The 23194-nt window shown below is 44.4% G+C and overlaps 1 protein-coding gene across 6 annotated transcripts in view; it reads left to right on the forward strand.

The window, feature by feature from the left end:
* ddo (D-aspartate oxidase) overlaps positions 1 to 23194 on the forward strand; it is a 139836-nt gene that overhangs the window by 74916 nt on the left and 41726 nt on the right. For all 6 annotated transcript variants that reach the window (XM_078212360.1, XM_078212361.1, XM_078212362.1 and 3 more), the window contains one exon: positions 20651 to 20825. In XM_078212360.1, coding sequence (XP_078068486.1) covers positions 20654 to 20825 — 172 coding nt within the window. In that variant the 5' untranslated portion in view covers positions 20651 to 20653. The remainder of the gene's footprint in view (positions 1 to 20650; positions 20826 to 23194) is intronic.

The raw sequence follows: 23194 nt of genomic DNA on the forward strand, positions 1-23194 counted from the left end.
TTCACAAAACCATGCTGACTCTGCCTAATTGTATTATGATTTTCTAAACGTCCTGCTCTAGCAATGGGTTGTAGCATTTTCCCAATGACCGATGTTAGGCAGACTAGCCTATAGTTTCCTCATTGTGAACCTTCCCTCTCTCCCTGTCACTAGGGTTGCCAACTCTCCTAATTGTCCTGGAGTTAAAGATTACTGTGTTGGTCACTGCTGCCACCAGCCTAGGGGACAAATCATTTAGGCCTCCTTTGGAGGGGTGGGTGGGGGCACATCATGCCCTGTAACATCTAGTCCTGTGTTTCACTGAGATCACCTCTCATTATTCTAAACTCCATAGTTTCCTATTTTGCATTACCCTTGTTGCTGGTGTGAGGTTTTTGGGACTAGAAACAGCCAAAATTAAAAGTGTACAAACACAATGGTCCCTTTTATTTAACTAGCTTCTGACTCTTGCTTGAGTGCAGACACCCTCTGCTGGTATAATTCTGTAGAGCATCTTCAATTTATCAAAACATATAGAATCCCTGCAGTGCCGAAGGAGGCCATTTGGCCCATTGAGCCTGCTTTGACTCTCCAGAGCATTGCACCCACCACCCCGCCCTATCACTCTCGCCCCAAATATTTAACTCGCTAATCCCCCTAACTTACACATCTTGGGACACTAAATAGCAATTTAGCATGGCCAATCCACCTAACCCCCATATCTTTGGAGTGTGGGAGGAAACCGAAACACCCGGAGGAAAGCCACACAGACATGGGGAGAACATGCAAACTCCACACAGACAGTGACCCAAGGCTGGAATTGAACCTGGGTCCCTGGAGCTGTGAGGTAGCAGTGCCAGTCACTGTGCCATCCATATATTGCACTTTTCAAAAGACTAATGCACTACACTGGCTAATCCACTAATGAGGGTAATCAAGATTATTATTGCGGGGGAATGTTCTGTGCATAATTGGGCAATGCGGGGCGGGGTGCGGGGGGGGGTCATCATGCTCCTAGCATCGCAGGGGCATAAAAGGAGGGGGCAAGGCTTCCAGGCATAATTGAGAAGCCACCTGAGTGTAAGGAAGATGGTAGCTGGGAACAGAAGCATGACTCTCATGTTTTGTGCCTAGTTGCAATGGGGAGCAACATCGTTCCCTGTAGGGGCAGAGCCCCAGACATGAGGTTGGCAGAAATAGATAAGGGGTAGGTAGTCAATGTAGGCCTTAACTTCGACATAGGCTGTACTGCAGGAGGCAGTGCTAAAGTTTAAAGTTTATTTATTAGCGTCATAAGTAGGCTGGCATTAACACTGCAATGAAGTTACTGCGAAAATCCCCTAGTTGCCACACTGAGGGAGAATTTAGCATAGCCAATCCACCTAACCAGCACATCTTTCGAACGGTGGGAGAAAACCCACGCAGACACAGGGGAGAACGTGCAAACTCCGCACAGACAGTGACCCAAGCCGGGAATCGAACTCGGGTCCCTGGTGCTGTGAGGCAGCAGTGCTAACCACTGTGTCACCGTGCTGCTACCTCAAGATGACTGAGAATTAGTGTCACAGGAGGTAACATCACTCCAGAGAGATGGTCCTCTGGAAAGTGGGCCTTTCATGGAGGACCTCCAGTTTCTGCATCAACAAGTGAGGGCAGCGCTGACCCAGGTTCCAGCTTTCTGTTGTTCCTGCTCCACACAACAAGCAAATCACTAAAATGGCAGTCACATTTATGGTTGGTGTGTTGGGTTTAAATCTGGTCTTTCTCGCTCAATCCTGTCTCTGTTCCTAACGGCCACAGCTCTTAATTGGCCACGCAACCCATCCTGCAGCCAATTAACAGTGAAACCCAAGATGTGTGACTTAAGTGTGGATCGAGGCCTGGAGAAAGTCCTAATGTCCATTTACCAACCCTGGGAGAAAAGTCAGAGACTAAGGGAGCATCAAAGAAACTGGAGGTTTTCAACCTAAAAATGAGGAGACTGAGAGTTGATGTCGGACTGAGGTACAAGATTGTTTCATGTATAATTAAAATTAGCTCAGAATATCTTGGACTAAATTACAGGTATAGATTGGGGAGGCGCACTAAAACAGGAAAATGCAACTAGGCCAATCACCGCCAATTACAATCAGTCTGCACTCAATCATCAATAAAGTGATAGAAGGGGTCACCAACAATGCTATCAGGTGGCACTTGCTTAACAATATCCTGCTGACTGACTCTCAGTTCCGCCAGGGTCACTCAGCTCCTGGTCTCATTAAAGCCTTGGTGCAAACATGGACAAAGAGTTGAACTCCAGAGGGGAGGTGAGAGTGACATCAAGGCAGTGTTTGACCAAGTATGGCATTAAGGAGCCCTAACCTTGGAATCGGGGGTGGGGAGCAGGTTTGGTAGATCTCCTCTGGTTGGAGTCATATCTGACACCAGAGGCCGATTGTTCATGGGGCCCGCGCTTACCTTCATTTCTGGACCTCCTTCCCCGACCTCACCATCCTTGCCCCTCCCAACCCCATCCAACTGTGTCCCCCAGAAAGCAAAGGTGGAAACCACAGAAATATATAAAATGATCACTGCTTTCTAACTTGTAAAAACATGCCTGAATGAATTATTACTGAATTGAAATCCAAGCTTATCTCTTGTCAGACTGACAGTAAAGATGGCCAATATTGTGACATGTGAGTCTTGAGGCAAACAAACATGGAACTTGCTGATAAGCAATGAGATGGAAAAATCATCCAATTACATCAGTGCAGCACAGGCCAGCGCAGGACAGAATGAGCCAGTCCAGTACAGGAGCAAATACTCCAATCAACAAGATGCATTTGCTGCCATTCAGTATATTTCCCAGAGCTTTAACCACTCTTTAGCTATTAAAAATGGTTATTTCAACTGGACAGCTGCGACTGCTTGTACACATGTATCAAACACAAGTTACTACCTTCAGAAGAGGGGAAGGATGCCAGTGAATAAGTGAATAAGTCAACTTCTGGAAGCACTTTGTTTTTAATCAGGCTGTGTTATGGTGAAATTAAAGTGATGGACACAAAATGGTTACGTGGCACACAAAATGGACTCTGGGAAGGGACATTAAGAGGCACAGACAGTTACACAGAGTTAAAACCTGCAGTATCTGAATTGCTGCAGGAAACTGGTCAGAGCTTGAGGCACTTTAGATAAGAGCAGACCCAGAACAATGAGTTTGATAATAAGGTCAGCCACTGATGGGGACATAAATGCATAAATGTAACAAGATCAGCCACTGAATGTATATACTGAAACCAGTCATTGATAGAGGACATAACTGCATAAATGTATCCATTCTATATACAATGATATGTTAACTGTCCATGCCCGTACCTGTTTGCTTGTAACGATGTGTTAACTGTCGATGTCCGTATCTGTCTACTCAGCTTGTAACGATGTGTTAACGGCTAATGTCCGTACTGCCTATTGTCTAAAAGGTATAAAGATGGTCAACTACCATTGTGTAGTTGAGAAGGTAGCTGCCAAGTACTGCAGAGTACCAGTGCTTTCTCCCAAAGCTTTGTCCGAAATAAAACTATTATTGAAACCTCCAAGTCTGACCCCGGTGGTAAATTTCCCACAATAATTGGCGTAGTCGGCAAGGATCTCATTGCTGGTAAGTTCGATCGATTGGCCACGATCGGAAAGCCGGGGTAGAGATCACTGAATCTGTGGGAGTCAGACGAGGTCAATAATACAGTTTGAAAGGGGTTAAAGTTAAGGGTATTTATAGTGATAAGTATTGATTGTATATGGTATTATAGTGATAAGTACTAACTGCTGATAGTGATAAGTAACTGTTACTTGTGCTGACCGACGAGAGGACAAGGAAGTGCCTGTCTCAAACGCGCAACCTTAGACCGGTTGTTAAGAGGGGAAATCCCTCACACATAGGTCAGGACCCAGTGGGCATAGAGGCACCAAGTCACTTAGGATTGTGAAGCACAAGTGGCAAAGGTCGGTTAACATCAAACTCTGTAGTGGCGAACAAACGCAGAGCTGCCACCTGTTTGCATGAGAGTTTGTAAAGTTGGGTACTGGACTGTCAATGTTGTAAAGCGGTGCGGAAAAGGAGCTGATCAACTCTGACCTAGAGCCGGACTCCGGTGGAGAAATACATTGCCAAGGTGCTAATAGTGGAGCTGTGAGTATAAATTGAAACCCTGAGACGGTAGTGAAACACGGTGCTAGAGTAGTAATAGTGACTGGGGGTAGTGAAGTCCCTACGGTAGAGAGCACACTTTACTAGGGAGTAATCGTGGCCGTACAGTGCCTAAAACACGTTGCCAAGGTGGCAATAGTGACCGGGGGTAGTGAGGTCTGCGAAATGGCAGATAAAGAAGTTAAGAGGGGATCTGCAGGTTCTCTCATTGAAGTGTACATGACAGACAGGCAAGCGTTAATAAAGAGGATGCAAAAGGATGGCTGGGATGCTTCTCAGACCTTAGAGCAGCAGAGAAAGTGGATAGATGGGGAAAAGAGAAACAAGACAAAGAAGACAGGGGTATTATTAGTACATCAGTTAGCTGGACTAATTGAGCAAATAGTCGCCTCTACTAAAAAGTGGAGTGAAGATAAAGAGAAGATTACAGTGTTAGAATCCAGAGTAAGGGAACTGGAGAAACGAAACCAAGTGTTAGAAGAGAATCGATGGGGCGGGGAAACTGTTCCTCTACCTCCTTATGAGTCCACACGACAGGGACCAACCGCTCCTCCAGAGGAGTGGGAAGCATTAGAACACAACTTAGCGCCAGTAACCCGAGGGGGAAACAGATGTGCAGCCAAAAGCGAATTATAAACCATTCACCCCAGGCGAAAGGCAGCACTTAATGACTTCCCTGGTAAATTACAACCTAGAAGCGCAAACACTAAATTCTGGGAATAATTAGATACAATTTGGGTAGGACACCAATTACACCTGAGAGACATACACCAACTGGTCAGGGCAGCCTGTCCAGCGGATAAGTGGAGGCAGGTAGCAGGTGGACCCGCCACTCCTCCAGCGCAGGATTATAGTGGGGGACGGTGGACACATGTAGTCGCCCTAACAGCAGAAATAGATGCCCAACAGGCACCCTTCACCCAGTTTAAGACAGAAATTCAGAGGGTATTAGGAAATGCTCCTACTAACTGGAGCAGAATTACAACAACCAAGCAGCTAAAGGGCGAAGGAGCTTCTGAATACGGGGAACGGTTGTTCCAAGTATACCAGGAATGCTCAGGACAAGGAAACCCAGGTCGTGGGGATCGAGCGTTCATCCAGGCTTTCAAGGATGGGCTCTCTAGTGCTCACCAAACCATCCTAAAAATGGGAGTGATTATGTCCCAAGATTATGATGAACTGGTAGAGTGGGCTAGTGGCGTACCGGGAGGCGGAGAGGAGAAACCTTAGTTTTTGTATTTGTGTGTTTGTGTGGTCTGGTTACTTGTCGAATGTAGGTGGTTGTTGCATCAGAGTGTGAGCAGGAGTTGTTGAAGCCTGTTTGTTCTTGTGGAGTGTTTGTTGCGCGCAGTGGATGCGGTGCTTTGCACTTTGGTTTAACTTCGGGGGGGGCGGCTGGGGATGTGTTAAAACTGTTAAAGATTTAAGTATAAGATTTCTTGAATTTACTTCTGTTTTTGAGTTTAATTACGGTTTGGAAGAAAGAAGAATAAAAGCGACTGTCTTAATCAACTTTCTGTATTCTCTTTAAATGTTTTATTTTCATCCCAGTTCAAAATGTTAAGTTTGAATGAAAGAGGAAGTGCTGTGGAATGAATGTTGGAAGCTTCCATGTGTGTCTGTGTGTCTTTAACAAAGTGGTTGCGTGGATGTTTTTGTTGTTGTTTGCTTTAATGTTTGAATGTTCTTCCCCTAATTGTGATTTTACAACAGTGGGTTTGATACAGAGTTTAAATAAAAATTGGAAAGTAAATTGAAATTTAAGAAAAGATTTAAACCTTGGAGGGAACCATGTGCTCTTTCCTTTGTCTTGAAGTAGAAATTATGAGAGAGTTAGTTGAGAAGTTAGGAGAAGAAAATAAGTAATTTTGTGGAAAGGTAGAAAAGCAGGAACAAAAGAATGAGGTAAATATATTGTCTCACCAATGCAAGTTGCCCAGTTAGAATGCCGTGTTGAGGTCCACAGAATATAATGATTTACGAACGTCTGATAGTTTAGTATTCTGTAACTGGTTAGAATTATGTACTGCCGTTGGAATTTCATGTGCCGTCTATTGTTCAAGGTTTGCCAAATATAAAAACGCTGCAAAGCTTAACTCAGTTTAAAAATAGAAACAACTTAAATTGAAATTGGATATCACGGTTATGATGTGTAAAGTGGTATGATACAACTGCCGCTTGATTATTTTTATTATACAGTATCGCACTGCCATATAGACCCGAGAATACAATCAAATCCTGAAAAGCCTTAACCAATTTTATATATAATATTTATATATTATATATTGTGTATTGATAAAAACATAATTCTGTAGGAGCTTCCTGTTTTCCTCCATGAAAAGGCTATTTATTCCAAGCATTTAACCATTCTTTGCCATAGTTTGTAAGAACTTGCACAACGCTGCTAAATGTTGGTGCTAAGCATTTGAGTGCACTTCTTTGTAGGTAGGGTAGTGGCATTTTGTGAAGTACTGTAGTGCGGCGCTTGCACGCAAACAAATGATCAAATTAGATATAATGTAAGAGTACATCATATAAAGATTGGAGCTGTATGGCATGTGATTTTAATGGGGAAAGCGATGTCTTTTGATAGGATTATATACAAATGAATGGATGTCCAGTTGCAGCCAAAAAGCCAGTGCAAAGTGTTATTTGATTCACACTAAACTTTCTATGGACAGTGGGGGGCTTCCGAGTACTGAATACATACTGTCCCTCTCCCTGACGCGGGTAAAAGTGATCCACTTCAAATTTAAATACTGGGGGTTTAATCAAGAATTGTACAGAGCTCGAGAATATTTATTTAAATTATTATGCGAAGAGCAAGATTTTATAATTAAGTTTTACTTCAGTGTTCAGTATTCTAAGGGTTAATGTGACTTGCCGTTTCTTATGTCTGAATCTGTAACTTTTCAAGTTTTACTGTCCTGGCTTTGTACTTTGATAGAGGAGGAATGGGCAGAGAGAAGAGGCTTCATATTCTGGTCTAATCAGAGCCACCACAAACCGGACAACCGGATTAACCTCTTATGAACTAATGACAGGACGGCTAATGCAATTACCAGAAAGCATCATAACAGGTGGGACTGATGTAGGTCCACTAAAAGACAAAATCAGAAGATATGTTTTGGAGCTAAGCGCCCAACTAAAAGGGATGCGCAAATTGGTAAAAGATAATCAGGAAGAAAGAGACGCACAGAAAGAGCTTGAAATGCTCCCTGACGTCCCAACAACGGGAAGTCGCGTCCTAGTAAAAACATTACCCGAAAAACCAGGGTTTGCACCAAAATGGAATGGGCCATATGAAGTTATAATTAGTGGAGACACCTGTGCCTGTCTAGACATAAGAGGGAAAGGTGTATGGAAACATTGGACCCAGCTGAAATTACACAAAGAAATGAATGAATGAATTAAAGTGACCAACGTGCTTTCCCCAAAACAAGTGAAGACTGCAAGCAAGAGTAACTGACGCGTTCGGGTTGACAGTATAACTTTTGAAAATTGTATAACTGACAGTATTAGGATTGATACTTGCTTGTTGCGGACATGTATGAAATCGCGTATGTAACTATTACTTTGTGTTGTCGTGACGGTAAACTTGACTGGGCTAGAGGATAACCTATTTTACAAGGCTCATATACACTTACACGGGAATTGAACTGTATGCTACCCATTAGCCCAATCGGTAGTAGCCCTATTTGTGGCCACCCCTGGGTGGACCCCCCATGACTTATATGCAGTAGATACATCAAACGCACCCTGTAAGGGACAAATTGGCAAATATAAAAGGGTCTAAGGGTCATCTTCCTTACAGGGAAGATGTGTGGAACTTGTAAATCCCACAGATCCTGGGTGCAGGGGGCTCCAAGGGAGGAAGAGCTTGCTCAGATAATGCAAGCTATCCGCTTTGTTTTACGGGGCAGGGATGGGGATGTGCATATGCCTTGGTCCCCAAGAATGATTCCTGCGTACAGATGCAGTGCGTCCGTCAGCATTGTCGGGTAAATAGGGGTCAGTTTACTTGCACCTGTGACGAGCAGAAATGCCTGAATGTAACCGCGGGGAGGCAGCTCATTTGTGGACAGTGTAATGGGACTCCTGTCAGCTCAGCCGAATGGACATACCCATTTGATACTTACCAGGTGGTGGGATCAAACGGGGAGTCAAGTAAACCGAGCAATTAGCAGTATAAACAAACCAATAATCAGGACACTAAATGTTACCGGGCTAAGAAGGGATATGTGTTCCTCTTCAATGGTACTTACACGACAGCAACACCAACCCTCCCGGTCCTTTTTGCAGTAGGAACAATAGGACCACTCACTGTTCCATGCCCTCAGAAGGGGCATATCCGGAGAAAGATAGTAACCCAGGCTATCAGCAAAGAATTCTGCGCTGATTGGGAAACCCCGGGCACAATGGGATCAACACTGGGATACGGGTTCCTTGAAGCCCTATCTCTGGGGGATAGAAATCATATTGTTTGTGGACTAACAGTCCTGGGAAACAGCACTTCAAAAACACTGGAGGCTGTTAACCAAGAAATGGCTGAACTGAGATTGTATGCACAGCAGACACGATATGCAGTAGACTACCAGTTAGCACAACAGGGGGGAGTATGTACAATCATAGGAGACAAATCCATAACCCATGTCACAGACGAATCCTATAACTTCACCCAAGTCATTAATAACATCAGAAAACAGCTCGATGATTTCAGCCAGGGACCCAAGAAAGGGAGTAGCTGGCTGGAAGGGCTAGTGGGGGGATCCTGGGGATCCTATTTAATGCTTGGACTGATCATACTCATTGCAATAGTAATTGTCTGTTGCCTAATTGTTGGATGCCTTAATGTCTGTTGCAAAGCAATGGTGACATGAATTGTGCCAGGAGCCAGTGTAACCATCAAGGAAGAATACATGATGGGAACCCCTGACGATGTCGAGAACTACAAAGAAGGAAAGATGAACATTGTTGTGGGAAATGTACCACTGAGTCAGGCTTGAAGGTTTCAAGAGTACAGTTTTATTTTAACGAAGCTTCGTGGAGAAAAGACACTAACAAGCAGCAAAACCTTCTCTCAATGAGACAATAGGAGCAGTCCATCTTTATACCCTTTACACAACAGATGGACCGGACATTTAGCCATTACCACATCGTTGTAATCAAGTAGGTGATCGATCGTTAACACATCGTTATAGACAAATATAGACAGATACAGACACGAACATGTTAACATCGCATTGTCTTATGAATGGATACATTTCCTACGTCAGTGGCTATCAATGGTTTTAGTTTCGGCCTATTCATATAGTAATTTACAGTAATTGGTTTTCCTGCAGTTATGTATTCCCGATCCCACCTGTAGCTAATCTCATTATCTACCCCTATTGTCCTTATCCTTAAGCCCTGGCTGGCTTCCTGTAGGATTTGATTCCTGCATGTTTAACTTTGAATAGCTGTCTGTCCTTTATGTTTTAATCTCAGGTGGCTGTCTGTACTGAAAGTCAGTGCCCGTTTAATGTCTCTTTCCCAGGTGACTGTTTGTGTGCCAGGCAGCCATTTTATGTGTACCCATCTGTATATTTTTCCCCCTTTAGTACCCACTTTTGGTCGGATTATGAGTTTCACTAATGCTTAGACCAACCATTTTTATATGTGTAATTCTTTGTTCTTCTTTCCTTCTTCGTTTCTTCTGATGTCTTCGGGGATCTTCATCGGGGTTTCTTCTTCGATGTATACACTGGCTCCTGGCACAATTCTAGTCACCATCACCTTGCAACAGACTTTTAGGCATCCGACAATCAGACAACGGACAATTACAATTGAAATGAGCATGACCAATCCATGTAATAAGTAAGATTCCCAGGACCCCCCCACTAGCCATTCCAGCCAGTTACTTCCTTTCTTGGGTCCCTGTCTGAAGCTATCAAGTTGTTTTCTGACGTGATTGATGACCTGTGTGAAGTTATAGGACTCGTCTGTGACATGGGTTATGCATTTATTGCCTATAATTGTACACACTCCCCCTTGTGCTAACTGATAGTCCACTGCGTATCGTGTCTGTTGTGCATATAATCTCAGCTCAGCCATTTCTTGGTTAACAGCCTCCAGTGCTTTTGAAGTGCTGTTTCCCAGGACTGTTAGTCCACAAACAATATGAGTCCTATTCTTTGCACTAATCACTCCTGCTGCCCCTCCCCCCCCCCCACCCCCCCAGAGATAAGGCTCCAAGGAACCCATATCCCAGTGAGGATCCCATTGTGCCCAGGGCTTCCCAGTCAGCGCAGAATTCTTTGCTGATAGCCCGAGTTACTATTCTCCTCCGAATATGCCCCTTCTGAGGGCATGGAACGGTCAGTGGTCCGATTGTTCCTACTGCAAAACGGTTTGGGAGGTTTGGTGTTTCTGTCATGTAAGTACCATTGAAGAGGAACACATATCCCTTCTTAGCCCGGTAACATTTAGTGCCTTGATTATGAGTTTGTTCATATTGCCAATTGTTCGGTTTACTTGACTCCCCATTTGATCCCACCACCTGGTAAGTATCAAAAGGGTATGTCCATTTGGCTGAGCTTACGTGAGTCCCATTGCATTGTCCACAAATAAGCTGTCTTCCCGCGGTTATATTCAGGCATTTCTGTTCATCACAAGTGCAAGTAAACTGTCCCTTATTAACCCGACAATGTTGACAATGTTGACGGACAGACTGTGTCTGTACGCAGGAATAAATCTTAGGGACCAAGGCATAGGCACATCCCCATCCCTGCCCCGTAAAACAAAGCGGATATCTTGCAGTATCTGAACAAGCTTTTCCTCACACCTGTTGGAACCCTCTGCACGCAGGATCTGTGGGGTTTACAAGTCCCACACATCTCCCCTGTATACCTCTTTTATATTTGCCAATTTGTCCCTTATCTGATGTATCTACAGTATATAAGTCATGAGGGGTCCACCCAGGGGTGGCTACAAATAGGGCTTCTACCGATTGTGCTAACGGGTAACATACAGTTCAATTCCCGTGTAAATGCATGTGAGCTTTGTAAAACAAGTTATCCTCCAACCCAGTCAAATTTACAGTCGCGACAACGCAAAGTAGTACAGTTACATATGCGATTTCATACATATTCGCAACGATCGAATATCACTATAATTCATATAATCTTTACAAGTTATATTATCTATCAACCCGCGCGCGCCAGTCGTTCTTGCTTGCAGTCTTTGCCTGTGTTGAGGAAAGCATTTTTGTTAGTTCGTCAATTTAATTACTTATTTGTTCCTTTGTGCAATTTTAGCTGAGTCCAGTGTTTCTAGACACTTTTCCCTCTTATGTCTATACAGGCACAGGTGTCTCCACTAATTATATGCTTTCTGGTAATTGCATCGCCCGTCCTGTCATTAGCTCATAAGGGGTTAATCCGGTTGTCCGGTTTGTGGTCGCCCTTAGTCTCATTAGTATAGTGGGCAATACCTCTGTCCACATTTTTCCCGATGTTTGTATGGCGTTAGCTAATGCATTTTTTAGTGTTCTATTCATACGTTCCACCATTCCACAACTCTGTGGGTGGTAAGGGATGTGAAATATTTGTTTTATCCCCATTAATTTGCATACTGTTTTTACCACCTTTCCGGTGAAGTGCGTCCCTTGGTCCGAATCGATTTGTAGGGGTATTCCCCATCTAGGGATTACCTCTTCTGCCAATATCCTAGCCACTGTGGTAGCAGTACAATTTGTAGTAGGGAACGCTTCTACCCACCTGGTGAACTGGTCTATAATAACCAGACAATAGGTTTTGCCATGGGATTGTGGTAGTGGCCCTGTGAAATCTATTTGCAGATGTTCCCAGGGTCCCTTTGGTCTCGGCTGGTGTCCCATTTTAATTTTTACGGTTCTACCAGGGTTGTGTTGCGTGCGCGTCACGCATCGGTGACAGTGTCGGGCTATATCTCTTCCCATTCCTTTCCACCACCATTCCTTTCCTATACTAGTTATCATAAGAACATAAGAAATAGGAGCAGGAGTAGGCCATCTAGCCCCTCAAGCCTGCCCCGCCATTCAATAAGATCATGGCTGATCTGAAGTGGATCAGTTCCACTTACCCGCCTGATCCCTATAACCCCTAATTCCCTTACCGATCAGGAATCCATCTATCCGTGATTTAAACATATTCAACGAGGAAGCCTCCACCACTTCAGTGGGCAGAGAATTCCAGAGATTCACCACCCTCTGAGAGAAGAAGTTCCTCCTCAACCCTGTCCTAAACCGACCCCCCTTTATTTTGAGGCTGTGCCCTCTAGTTCTAGTTTCCTTTCTAAGTGGAAAGAATCTCTCCACCTCTACCCTATCCAGCCCCTTCATTATCTTATAGGTCTCTATAAGATCGCCCCTCAGCCTTCTAAATTCCAACGACTACAAACCCAATCTGCTCAGTCTCTCCTCATAATCAACACCCCTCATCTCTGGTATCAACCTGGTGAACCTTCTCTGCAATGTCTCTTTCCCAGGTGACTGTTTGTGTGCCAGGCAGCATTATCACATCGTTGTAATCAAGTAGGTGTACCCATCTGTATATTTTTCCCCATTCAACATCTACCTGTGAAGATGCTGTTGTTGGTCTGGGGATTATTAAATAATAATCCTGACCAAAAAGGGGGAGCTGTTCTGGTGAAATTAAAGTGATGGACACAAAATGGTTACGTGGCACACAAAATGGACTCTGGGAAGGGACATTAAGAGGCACAGACAGTTACACAGAGTTAAAACCTGCAGTATCTGAATTGCTGCAGGAAACTGGTCAGAGCTTGAGGCACTTTAGATAAGAGCAGACCCAGAACAATGAGTCTGATAATAAGGTCAGCCATTGATGGGGACATAAATACATAAATGTAACAAGATCAGCCACTGAATGTATATATCGAAACCAGTTATTGATAGAGGACATAACTGCATTAATGTATCCATTCTATGAACAATATGTTAACTGTCCATGTCTGTACCTTTCTGCTTTTAACGATGTGTTAACTGTCGATGTCTGTATCTGTCTACTCAACTTGTAACGATGTGTTAACGGCTAATGTCCGTATTGCCTGTTGTCTAAAATGTATAAAGATGATCAGCTACCATTGTGTAGTTGAGAAGGTAGCTGCCAAGTACTGCAGAGTACCAGTGCTTTCTCCCGAAGCTTTGTCCGAAATAAAACATGTTTTACTGAACCTCCAAGTCTGACTCCGAAGTTATAAATTTCCCACAACAGGCTGTTATTACCGAATGTGTAATATCAGACAGGTGGCACAGTGGGGCAGTGGTTAGCACTGTTGCCTCACAGCGCCAGGGACCCAGGTTCAATTCCGGTCTCGGGTGGTGTTAGCACATTCTCCCTGTGTCTCCGTGGGTTTCCTCTGGGCACTCCGGTTTCCTCCCATGCTCCAAAGATATGCAGGTTAGGTTGATTGACCATACTAAATTTCCCCTTAGAGTCAGGGGGATTAACAGGGTAAATATGTGGGGCGACAAGGATAGGGCTTGGGTGGGATTGTTGTCGGTGTAGTCTCGATGGGCCGAATGGCTTCTTTCTGCACTGAAGGGATTCAATGATTCTGTTTTTCATATTCCATGCAACTGTTGTAATTTTTCTTCCACATGAGGACACCTCTCCCTATGTGTAGTCGTGATAAAAGAGATTCCCCAGACTTTGGCAGTGTTTCCACTCGCTACTGTAATCACCATGTAACCGAGGAGGTTGTAATGACAAGATAGGCATTTGTTAGGTGTGGGAGAATTTGACAGAACACAAAACTTGTGAAACACCCTTTGTTGTGAGCCAAGATTGCTAATAAGACTATTGCACATACCCAAGTTTTTAAACAATAAAAATGCACAGCTGAGCTGCAATGTGCCAATACTGTCGGAGGGACTTCAGTCCTGACTTCAGAAGAACAGCCAAACGTCTGCAGAATAACATTAGAGATTTATGCCAACCGATTTTTGTAAAAATATTAAAAGTGGCTCCTCAATCACATACAACAGAACCCAATAAGCTGTCTTAACACAGGGACCATTTCACCACAGCTAAAATTATTTAGTTAATCTGATACTCGATTTCCATCGATCCTGTCCAGTTTCCAAGGTGTGCAGAAGAAGTTCCTAAACTCTAAAGCAGGTTGATTTTTAAATAGATGCATGCACATCTTGCACTTGGTCTAGTAACTTGTCGTGTGGAGGAATCAGGTCATTTGATACATACACTGAATGTTCACCAATAAACCAAACACCAGACCTATATCCTCTTCCCTATGAATTAGAATGTAAACCTATTCCGCTACCTGGCGCATTGTCCTTGCCACAGATCAGGCCCTCACTCTCCCTCCACAGTTTCCTGTCAGCAATCCTTTCACCTTTCAGCAGTTTGACCACAGCCTGCTTCCTCATGGCTTGATTTGGCGCATTGTGTCTTTCTGGTGCTGGCTGGGTAGAGTGCCGGTGCCTGGTATAAACCTACTCGCCTGCTCGGCTCCTCGTGGCTGTCACACACCTCAGCCACCTCTCTCTCGCCTCTCTTCATTGTCTTGTGCACACACACCGTTCATACGGGTCATTACCAGCTTTCCCCCTCTTTCAGACTCGCTCATCAGAGTCTGATTTCACTCTGCATTCACTGCTGCTTTTGAAGCTACCCACAAATGCCGAATAATCAGCCTCACCACCTCCCCCCCCCACCCCTGCCCGATTGGCCAGGGCCCTGTGCTTGGGCACAATGTGTTTCATTGTAAATCCACCTCTGCCTGACACAAAGGAAGATGGCTGTGGTTGTTCAGCTCTAGGACATCACTGCAGGAGTTCCTCAGGGTAGTGTCTTAGGCTCAACCATCTTCAGCTGCTTCATCAATGACCACCCTTCTATCATAAGGTTAAAATTGGGAATATTTGCTGATGATTGCACAATGTTCAGCACCATTTGCGACTCCTTGGATTCTGAGGCAATTGATGTCCAAATGCAGCAAGACCTGGACAATCCCCAGGCTTGGGCTGACAAGTGGCAAATAACATTCTCGCCACATAAGTGCCAGGCAATGACCATCTCCAACAAGAGAGAATCTAACCATTGACCCTTGGCATTCAATGGCATGACCATCACTGAATCCTCCACTATCAATATTCCAGGGGTAGCCATTGAGCGGAAACTGAACTGGACTAGCCATATAAATACTGTGGCTACAAGAGTACGTCAGAGGCTAGGAATCCTGTGCCAAGTAACTCACCTCCTGACTGCCCAAAGCCACTTCCACCAACTATAAGGCACAAGTGAGGAGTGTGATCATAGAATCCTACAGTGCAGAAGGAGGCCATTCGGGCCATTGAGTCTGCACCGACTACAATCCCACCCAGGCCCAATCCCCATAACCCATGCATTCACCCTAGCTAGTCCCCCTGACACTAAGGGGCAATTTAGCATTGCCAATCCACCTAATCTGCATATCTTTGGACTGTGATGGAATACTCTCCAAGTGCCTGCTTGAGTGTGGCTCCAACAACACTCAAGAAGCTCAACACCATCCAGGACAAAGCACCCCTGGATAGCTACCACTTCCACAAACACTCAATCCCTCCATCAGCAATGCACAGTGGCTGCCATCTGAAGATTCACTGTGGGAATTTACCAAGACTCCTTCAACAGCACCTTCTAAACCCACGAATACAGGGCTGCCTGGACAAATACATGAATAGGATGTGAATAGAGGGATATGATCCCCGGAAGAGTAGGGGTTTTAGTTCAGTCGGGCAGCATGGTCGGTGCAGGCTTGGAAGGCCGAAGGGCCTGTTTTTGTGCTGTAATTTTCTTTGTTCATTGTATCACCATCTAGAAGATTAAGGACAGCAGATGCTTGGGAACACTGCCACCTGCAAGTTCCCCTCCAAGTCACTCATCATCCTGACTTGGAAATATATCACTGTTCCTTTGCTGGGTCAAAATCCTGGAACTCCCTCCCTAACAGCACTGTGGGGGTACCTACGCCACATGAACTGCAACAGTTCAAGAGAGCAGCTTACCACCATCTTCTCAAGGGCAATTAGGGATGGGCAATAAATGTTGGCCTAGCCAGCATAAGTTGGGGGAGGGGAAGGGATAAGAGTTTCACCAAGCACACTTCCCCATTCAATAGAACTAAAGCAAAATTCTGCGGATGCTGGAATTTGAAACAGAGACAGAAAATGCTGGAGAAACTCAGCAGATCTGGCATATCTGTGGAGAGAGAAAATAGAGCTGCCCTGGGATCCTCTGGTCCTGCTGCAGTGGATGGAGTTTTGGCTGAGCGTCAAATTCTCCATTCTTGGTGGCAGGATGAATGAGATTGGAGAATTCGGCCTTAATGTTTTGAGTCCGTAGGAGTCCGTCCAAAGAGGAGACTTGAAACGTTAACTCTGTTTCCTCTCTCCTCAGATACTGCCAGAACTGCTGAGTTTTCCGAGCATTTTCTGGTTTTGTCTCTATTTGATATGCCTGAGTGCAGAAATATAACACCAGAAGATACCACCATCACGTCTCCTGCTCCACCAGAGACCCAAACATGCTAGACCACAACTACACAAATATCAAACACGCCTACACTTTGGCAAATCAGACCACAAGGCTATGCTCCTATTCCCGGCCTACAAGCAAAAACTGAAACGGGAGGATCCATTAACGAAAGTCGTGTAATGCTGGTCTGAGGAATTGGATAGTCTCCTACAGGACTGCTTAGAGTCAGTAGACTGGTCAGTATTTGAAAACTTAGCGACCAACTTGAACGAGTACGCCACACAGTAACTGACTTCATTAGTAAGTGTGTAGAAGATTGTGTGCCAAAGAAACAAATCCGTGTTTCCCAACCGGAAACCATGGATGAACAGGGATATCCACTGCCTGCTGAAGTCCAGGTCTGAGGCATTCAAGTCAGGTGACCCTGACCTATACAAGAAATCGAGAAATGATGTACGTAGATCCATCAAAGATGCTAAAAGACAGTACCGGACCAATTTAGAGTCCCAGGCTAGCCACACGGACACCCGCTGAATATGGCAAGGTCTTCAAGACATAACAGGCTATAAGATGAAAGCATGTGAAATCGCCGGTTCCAATGCACCCCTCCCCGATGAGCTCAACGCATTCTACGCCCGTTTTGAGCAAGAGGTCAGCGAGAGCACACCCTCCACCCTCGAAGCCTTGGACGAACTTGTATCTGAGGTCACCATCGCAGATGTCAGAGCAGCCTTCTTGAAAGTCAACCCACGGAGAGCGACTGGTCCAGATGGGGTGCCCGGATGAGCACTCAGATCCTGCACGGATCAGTTGGCGGGGGTATTCGCAGACACCTTTAACCTGTCTTTACAACAATCTGAGCTCCCTATCTGCTTCAAGAAGATGACCATCATCATGGTACCAAAGAAAAGCCAGGCAGCGTGCCTTAATGACTGTCGTCTGGTGGTTCTGACATTCATCATTATGAAGTGCTTTGAAAGGTTAGTCATGGCATGTATCAATTCAGGCCTCCCAGATGGTCTGGGTACAGTTCACCTATCGCTGCAACAGGTCCACAGCAGACCCCATCTCCCCGGCTCTACACTCAACCCTGGAACACTTAGATAACAAGGACACCTATGTCAGACTCCTATTTATTGATTACAGCTCAGCCTTCAACAGCATTATTTGTACAAAACTCATCTCTAAACTCTGCGACCTGGGGCTCAGCTCCTCCCCTTGTGACTGGATCCTGAACTTCCTAACTCACAGACCGCAATCAGTATGGATAGGCAACAACACTTCCTTCACAATCATCCTCAACACCGGTGCCTCACAAAGCTGTGTTCTCAGCCCCTTACTATACTCCTTATACACCTATGACTGTGTGGCCAAATTCCCCTCCAACTCAATTTTCAAGTTTGCTGATGACGCCACCATAGTGGGTTGGATCTCAAACAATGATGAGATGGAGTACAGGAAAGAGAGAATCTGGTGAACTGGTGCTACGACAATAATCTCTCCCTCAATGTCAACAAAACGAAGGAGATAGTCATCTACTTCAGGAAGCGTAATGGAGAACATTCCCCTGCCTACATCAATGGGGATGAAGTGGAAATGGTCGAGAGCTTCAAGTTCCACGCCAACACTACTGGTAAGAAAGCCCACCAACGCTTTTACCTTCTCATGAGGCTAAGGAATTTGGCATGTTAGCTATGCCTCTCAGCAACCTTTACAGATGCACCATAGAAAGCATTCTTTCTGGTTGTACCACAGCTTGGCATGGCTCCTGCTCTGCCCAAGACCACAAAGAACTACAAAGAGTCGTGAACGATGCCCAGTCCATCACGCAAACTGACCTCCCATCCATTAACGCTGCCTCGGAACAGCAGCAGCATAATCAAGGACCTCACACACCCTGGACATTCTCACTTCCACCTTCTTCCGTCGAGAAAAAGATACAAAATTCTGAGGACACGTACCAACTGACTCAAGAACAGCTTCTTCCCTGCTGCCATCAGACTTTTGAATGGACTACCTCGTATCAAGTTGATCTTTCTCTACACCCTAGCTATCACTGTTACAGTACATTCTGCACTCACTCCTTTCCTTCTCTATGTACGGTATGCTTTGTCTGTCCAGCATGCAAAAAGAATACTTTTCACTGTATACTAATACATGTGATAATAATAAGTCAAATCAAATATTGAGGGCTATAGCTATAACTTCATGCTGACGTTGAGACAACTGTTCCCATTATTTGTCTGTAAGATTGAGTATCACAGATTAGTTTGTTCCTATTGGTAAGCAGACAACAAACAGAACATACAATACGACAGTGACCATTGTTCTTGCACCATCAGCTTCTAATCTCCAGGGACGAGGGACAATGGTAGTTGAGAGTGAGAAGGATAAGGAATGCAAAAACATAAAGTATGCTCTATAAATTGCCCTCTGACTTAACTTAATAATTTTCCTATTTGCTGTAAATGTAAAACGAAAATGTAAAAATGTAAAATGTAAAAAGCCAGTTGGATCCTGATGAGCAATTGTTAGTTGTCTGTTGGGATTCTGACAACAGCCAACTTGAGTACATGCATTTTTCCTCCTGAAACATTGCTTTTCCTTTCTCCCTTCATTTCTTTGTTTCTCTGTCCTCGCGTTAGTGAGGACATTAGCAAAATGGTAGTTTCCGTGAGTGCTTCTTTACAGGACGTTCTGGTGTTGCTGTGTGGTGTTCTATTCAGCTGGAGTCAGGACCATGCTATCTTGATGAAAGCAATATGGTTGACTCTGACAACATAGTGTCTTTCATAGCCACAAGCCACCCCAAAGTACTTTTTGAAGTATATATGGTTTATGTTGCAATATAGTAACTTTTTCAATCACCTCCTTCTATCTCTGCAATGTAGCCCATCTCCAGCCCTGTCTCAGCTTATCTGCTCACCGCCACTTTAGACATTTGGTGGTGCTGAACTTGAATTTTGCTGAAAAAGAGAGACATTTTTGTTGATGCTTTTCATCTTGCACTCATCAGGACAATTCACAAGAATACAGATGACAGGGGAATAGCAGTTTATACTGTATGAGAAGAAAGTGCTTATTGGTTAGCAAGTGGACTTTGATGGAAACAATGCTTTGGAGAATGCACCAGTTGATGGTGGGTGGCAGTTAACTGCCAAGCATTGTTTGAAATTTAAACCAGGCATCATGAATCTGATTGTCCTGAAGAATTAACCAGTGAATGGCTGTCACTTACTTTGTTTAGCTGAAACAGGTGCAATGTGTGTACATGTTCTTTCTGTGGCAAAGAACAGGGCCCTGTGCATTAATATACATAACCTCCAGTACACGCAAATGTACCACACTGTGAGCCTAACTGACGACCTTGAATTGATTGTCAGTGTAATTCAGATTTATTTAGCAAATTTTGTCCAATTGCAGTATCTTACTCATGGTCGATTATAGTGCTTTGAGTTTTCAATGTCTGTTTTTTCAGCGACACCACCACTTTCTCAAGGACAGTTAGGGATGTGCAAAATATATTGGACTTACCAGCAATGCCCACATGCCATGAATGAACTAAGAAAACTCCCCAAATAACCCACCTCCAGATTGGATTCCTTCACATAGTAATGACGCGACTTTCCTGTCGTATAAAATCTGGACAGAAGCCACTTTTTTTGTTCTGCTTTGTTATAGAACATAGAAAACATAGAAACCCTACAGTGCAGAAGGAGGCCATTCGGCCCATCGAGTCTGCACCAACCACAATCCCACCCAGGCCCTACCCCCACATATTTACCCGCTAATCCCTCTAACTACACATCTCAGGGACAATTTTTAACCTGGCCAATCAACCTAACCCGCACATCTTTGGACTGTCTCAGACTTATCTCAGAACAGAATTTGAATTTGACTGCTTTATATAATTCTCATTCTTGGGATTAATTATGTTTTTTGGGACTTCTGTTTTTTTTCCATACAGACCATGAACAAGATCCGAGTTGCTGTGATTGGAGCTGGTGTTGTAGGATTATCTACTGCTGTATGTATAGCGGAGTCTCTTCCAGGTTGCTCCGTTACAGTGATTGCGGAAAAATTCTCTCCACATACAACCAGCAATGTAGCTGCAGGAATTCTCAGCCCACACTTCTCTCCAGGTGAGCTGGCAGTGAATCAGTTTGCACCACATTTGAATGTAGATTTGCAGTAAGGATCCATTACAAGGATCAAGCTGCAAAATCCATTCCTGGAATAAACAATGCAATTGTTTTGGGATCCAACAACAGCAACAATTTATGTTTATAAAGGAAAGAACGACAGATTTATTTATATAGTGCCCACTGGGCATCTTTAGAGTGCTTTACACCCAGTGAAGCTTTTGGAATATTGGCATTGTTGTAGGAAATGTAGCAGCCAATTTGCACACATCAAACTCCTCCAAAAAGCAAAATGATAAAGACTAAATAGTACCTTCGACATTGTAATACTTCCCAAAGCACTTCAACTAAATTTTGACATGGGGTGGGATTCTCCGGCCACCCTCACCCCAAAACCTGAAAATCCCGCCCGAGGTCAATGGACCTTTGCATGATCTGCCTCCCCCCATCCCCGCCCCCCCACTTTGATTCCCTTGATGGGCGGGTTGGGAAAATTCCCCCTACGGACTCAAATAGTGAAATAATAATGGGGGTGACCACAAGCTTGGTCAATAGAGGTAGGTTGTAAGGAGAAAGGAGAGGTAGAGAGATTTAGGAAAAGGAATTCTAGAGTTTAGAGACTAGGCAGCATTAGGTGGCAGCTGGGGAGGGTGTAGAAATAGGGGATATGCAAGAGGCCAGAGAACTGGGAGCATTCTGGGAGGTTACAGAGATGGGGAGGGAGCAAGACCATGGGTGGATTGGAACGCCAGTGTGAGAATTTAGAATTGGAGGCTTTGCTAGACCAAGCGCCAATGTGGTCAGTGAGCATGATGAGTGAATGGGAATTAGTGTGAGCTATACTAGAGACAACAGATGTTTGATAAACTGAGGTTTATATAGGGTGTGAGGCCAACCAGGACAGAATTGATTAGTCAAGGTTACATGGATGAGAGTTTCAGCAACAGGATAGGCTTAAATGGGAGAAGATGGACTATATTAAAAAAAGTAGTTACAAGTGAGACTACATTGCAATAGTGACGACACTTCAAAGAGTGCTTTATTGGCTGTAAAGCACTTTGTGATGTCTCTGGTCATGAAGGCGGTTATATAAATGAAAGTTTTTATTTTATGTGGCGTCAGAATCTCAATTTAGAGTCAAACAGGATGCCAAGGTTATGAACAGTCTGGCTCAGTCTTACTGGCCTGGGAAAAAGGTGAAGTCGATGGCTGGTGAATTGAGGTGTTGGTGGGATCCGAAGGTAACTGTTATGGATAGGAGGAGGGTTAATTCAAACAGCAATAATTTCTTCTATCACTGCCCGTCTGTAAACAAAAAGGTATATTTTTCTTCCCTCTTTGTGAGTGGTGGCGTATTCCCCAAATCCTCGGTTTTGGTGTGATCCAATTTTCTATTAATAATCCCACAACAAATTTGAGATAGGATGAACTCAAAGGTTTGGTTGATTTGCACACGCTCAAAATGCGAAAAGAGGGTTTGCAATGTCCCTCTGCATTCAGATCATAAGGAGAGGGATAGAGAAAAAAAAGGAAAGAAATATTGTTTCACGTGGGTTCCCAGAGTCCAGAATCAAAGTCTATTGAGATATTCCTTCATGGAGGTCAGTGCGTTGAAAACCAATGCTGGATAATTCACTTTTCCTGTAGTGTTGACTTCACATAGATTCATAGAATCCCTACTGTACAGAAGGAGGCCATTCGGCCCATTGAGTCTGTACCGACCACAAACCCACCCAGGCCCTATTCCCTTAATACCACACATTTACCCTGCTAATCCCCCTGACACTAGGGTCAATTTACCATGGCCAATCAACCTAACACGCACATCTTTGGACCGTGGGAGGAAACCGGAGCACCCGGAGAAAACGCACACAGATACGGGGGAGAACGTGCAAACTCCACACAGTCACCTGAGGCCGGAATTGAACGTGGGTCCCTGGCGCTGTGAGGCAGCCGTGCTAACCACTGTGCCACCGTGCACCCCAATGATGAGGCAGGCATGTTACCCAGAAGTTCGAAGGAGTTTTATTTCTTATAACTTTTTCTGAGTAACTATTAGTGTAACCATGTTGGAATCATCCGAAGTTTTTGATTTAAATCACATTTTCAGATGGTTCACAGTGCATGGCAGTTGCCCAGAAGAAACTTGCACTTCTGGGCAATTGTTGTGCAAATGCTTATCTGTGAACCTCCGCAAGGGATTCTCCAGTGCATCTTTGGGGGACCCTCTCCAATCCAACACTGGGGAGCCCGGACATTATAGCCCATAACAACTTTTACATTTTGACACATTTGGGTAGAGGGCAAATGCCACCGGAAGGTTTGAATGATCTGTTACTATGTTGTACTTTGAATTACAAAGAGGCAGC

This window comes from Mustelus asterias, chromosome 5 (genome assembly GCF_964213995.1).
Source record: "Mustelus asterias chromosome 5, sMusAst1.hap1.1, whole genome shotgun sequence".
NCBI classification, from domain to species: Eukaryota; Metazoa; Chordata; class Chondrichthyes; order Carcharhiniformes; family Triakidae; genus Mustelus; species Mustelus asterias.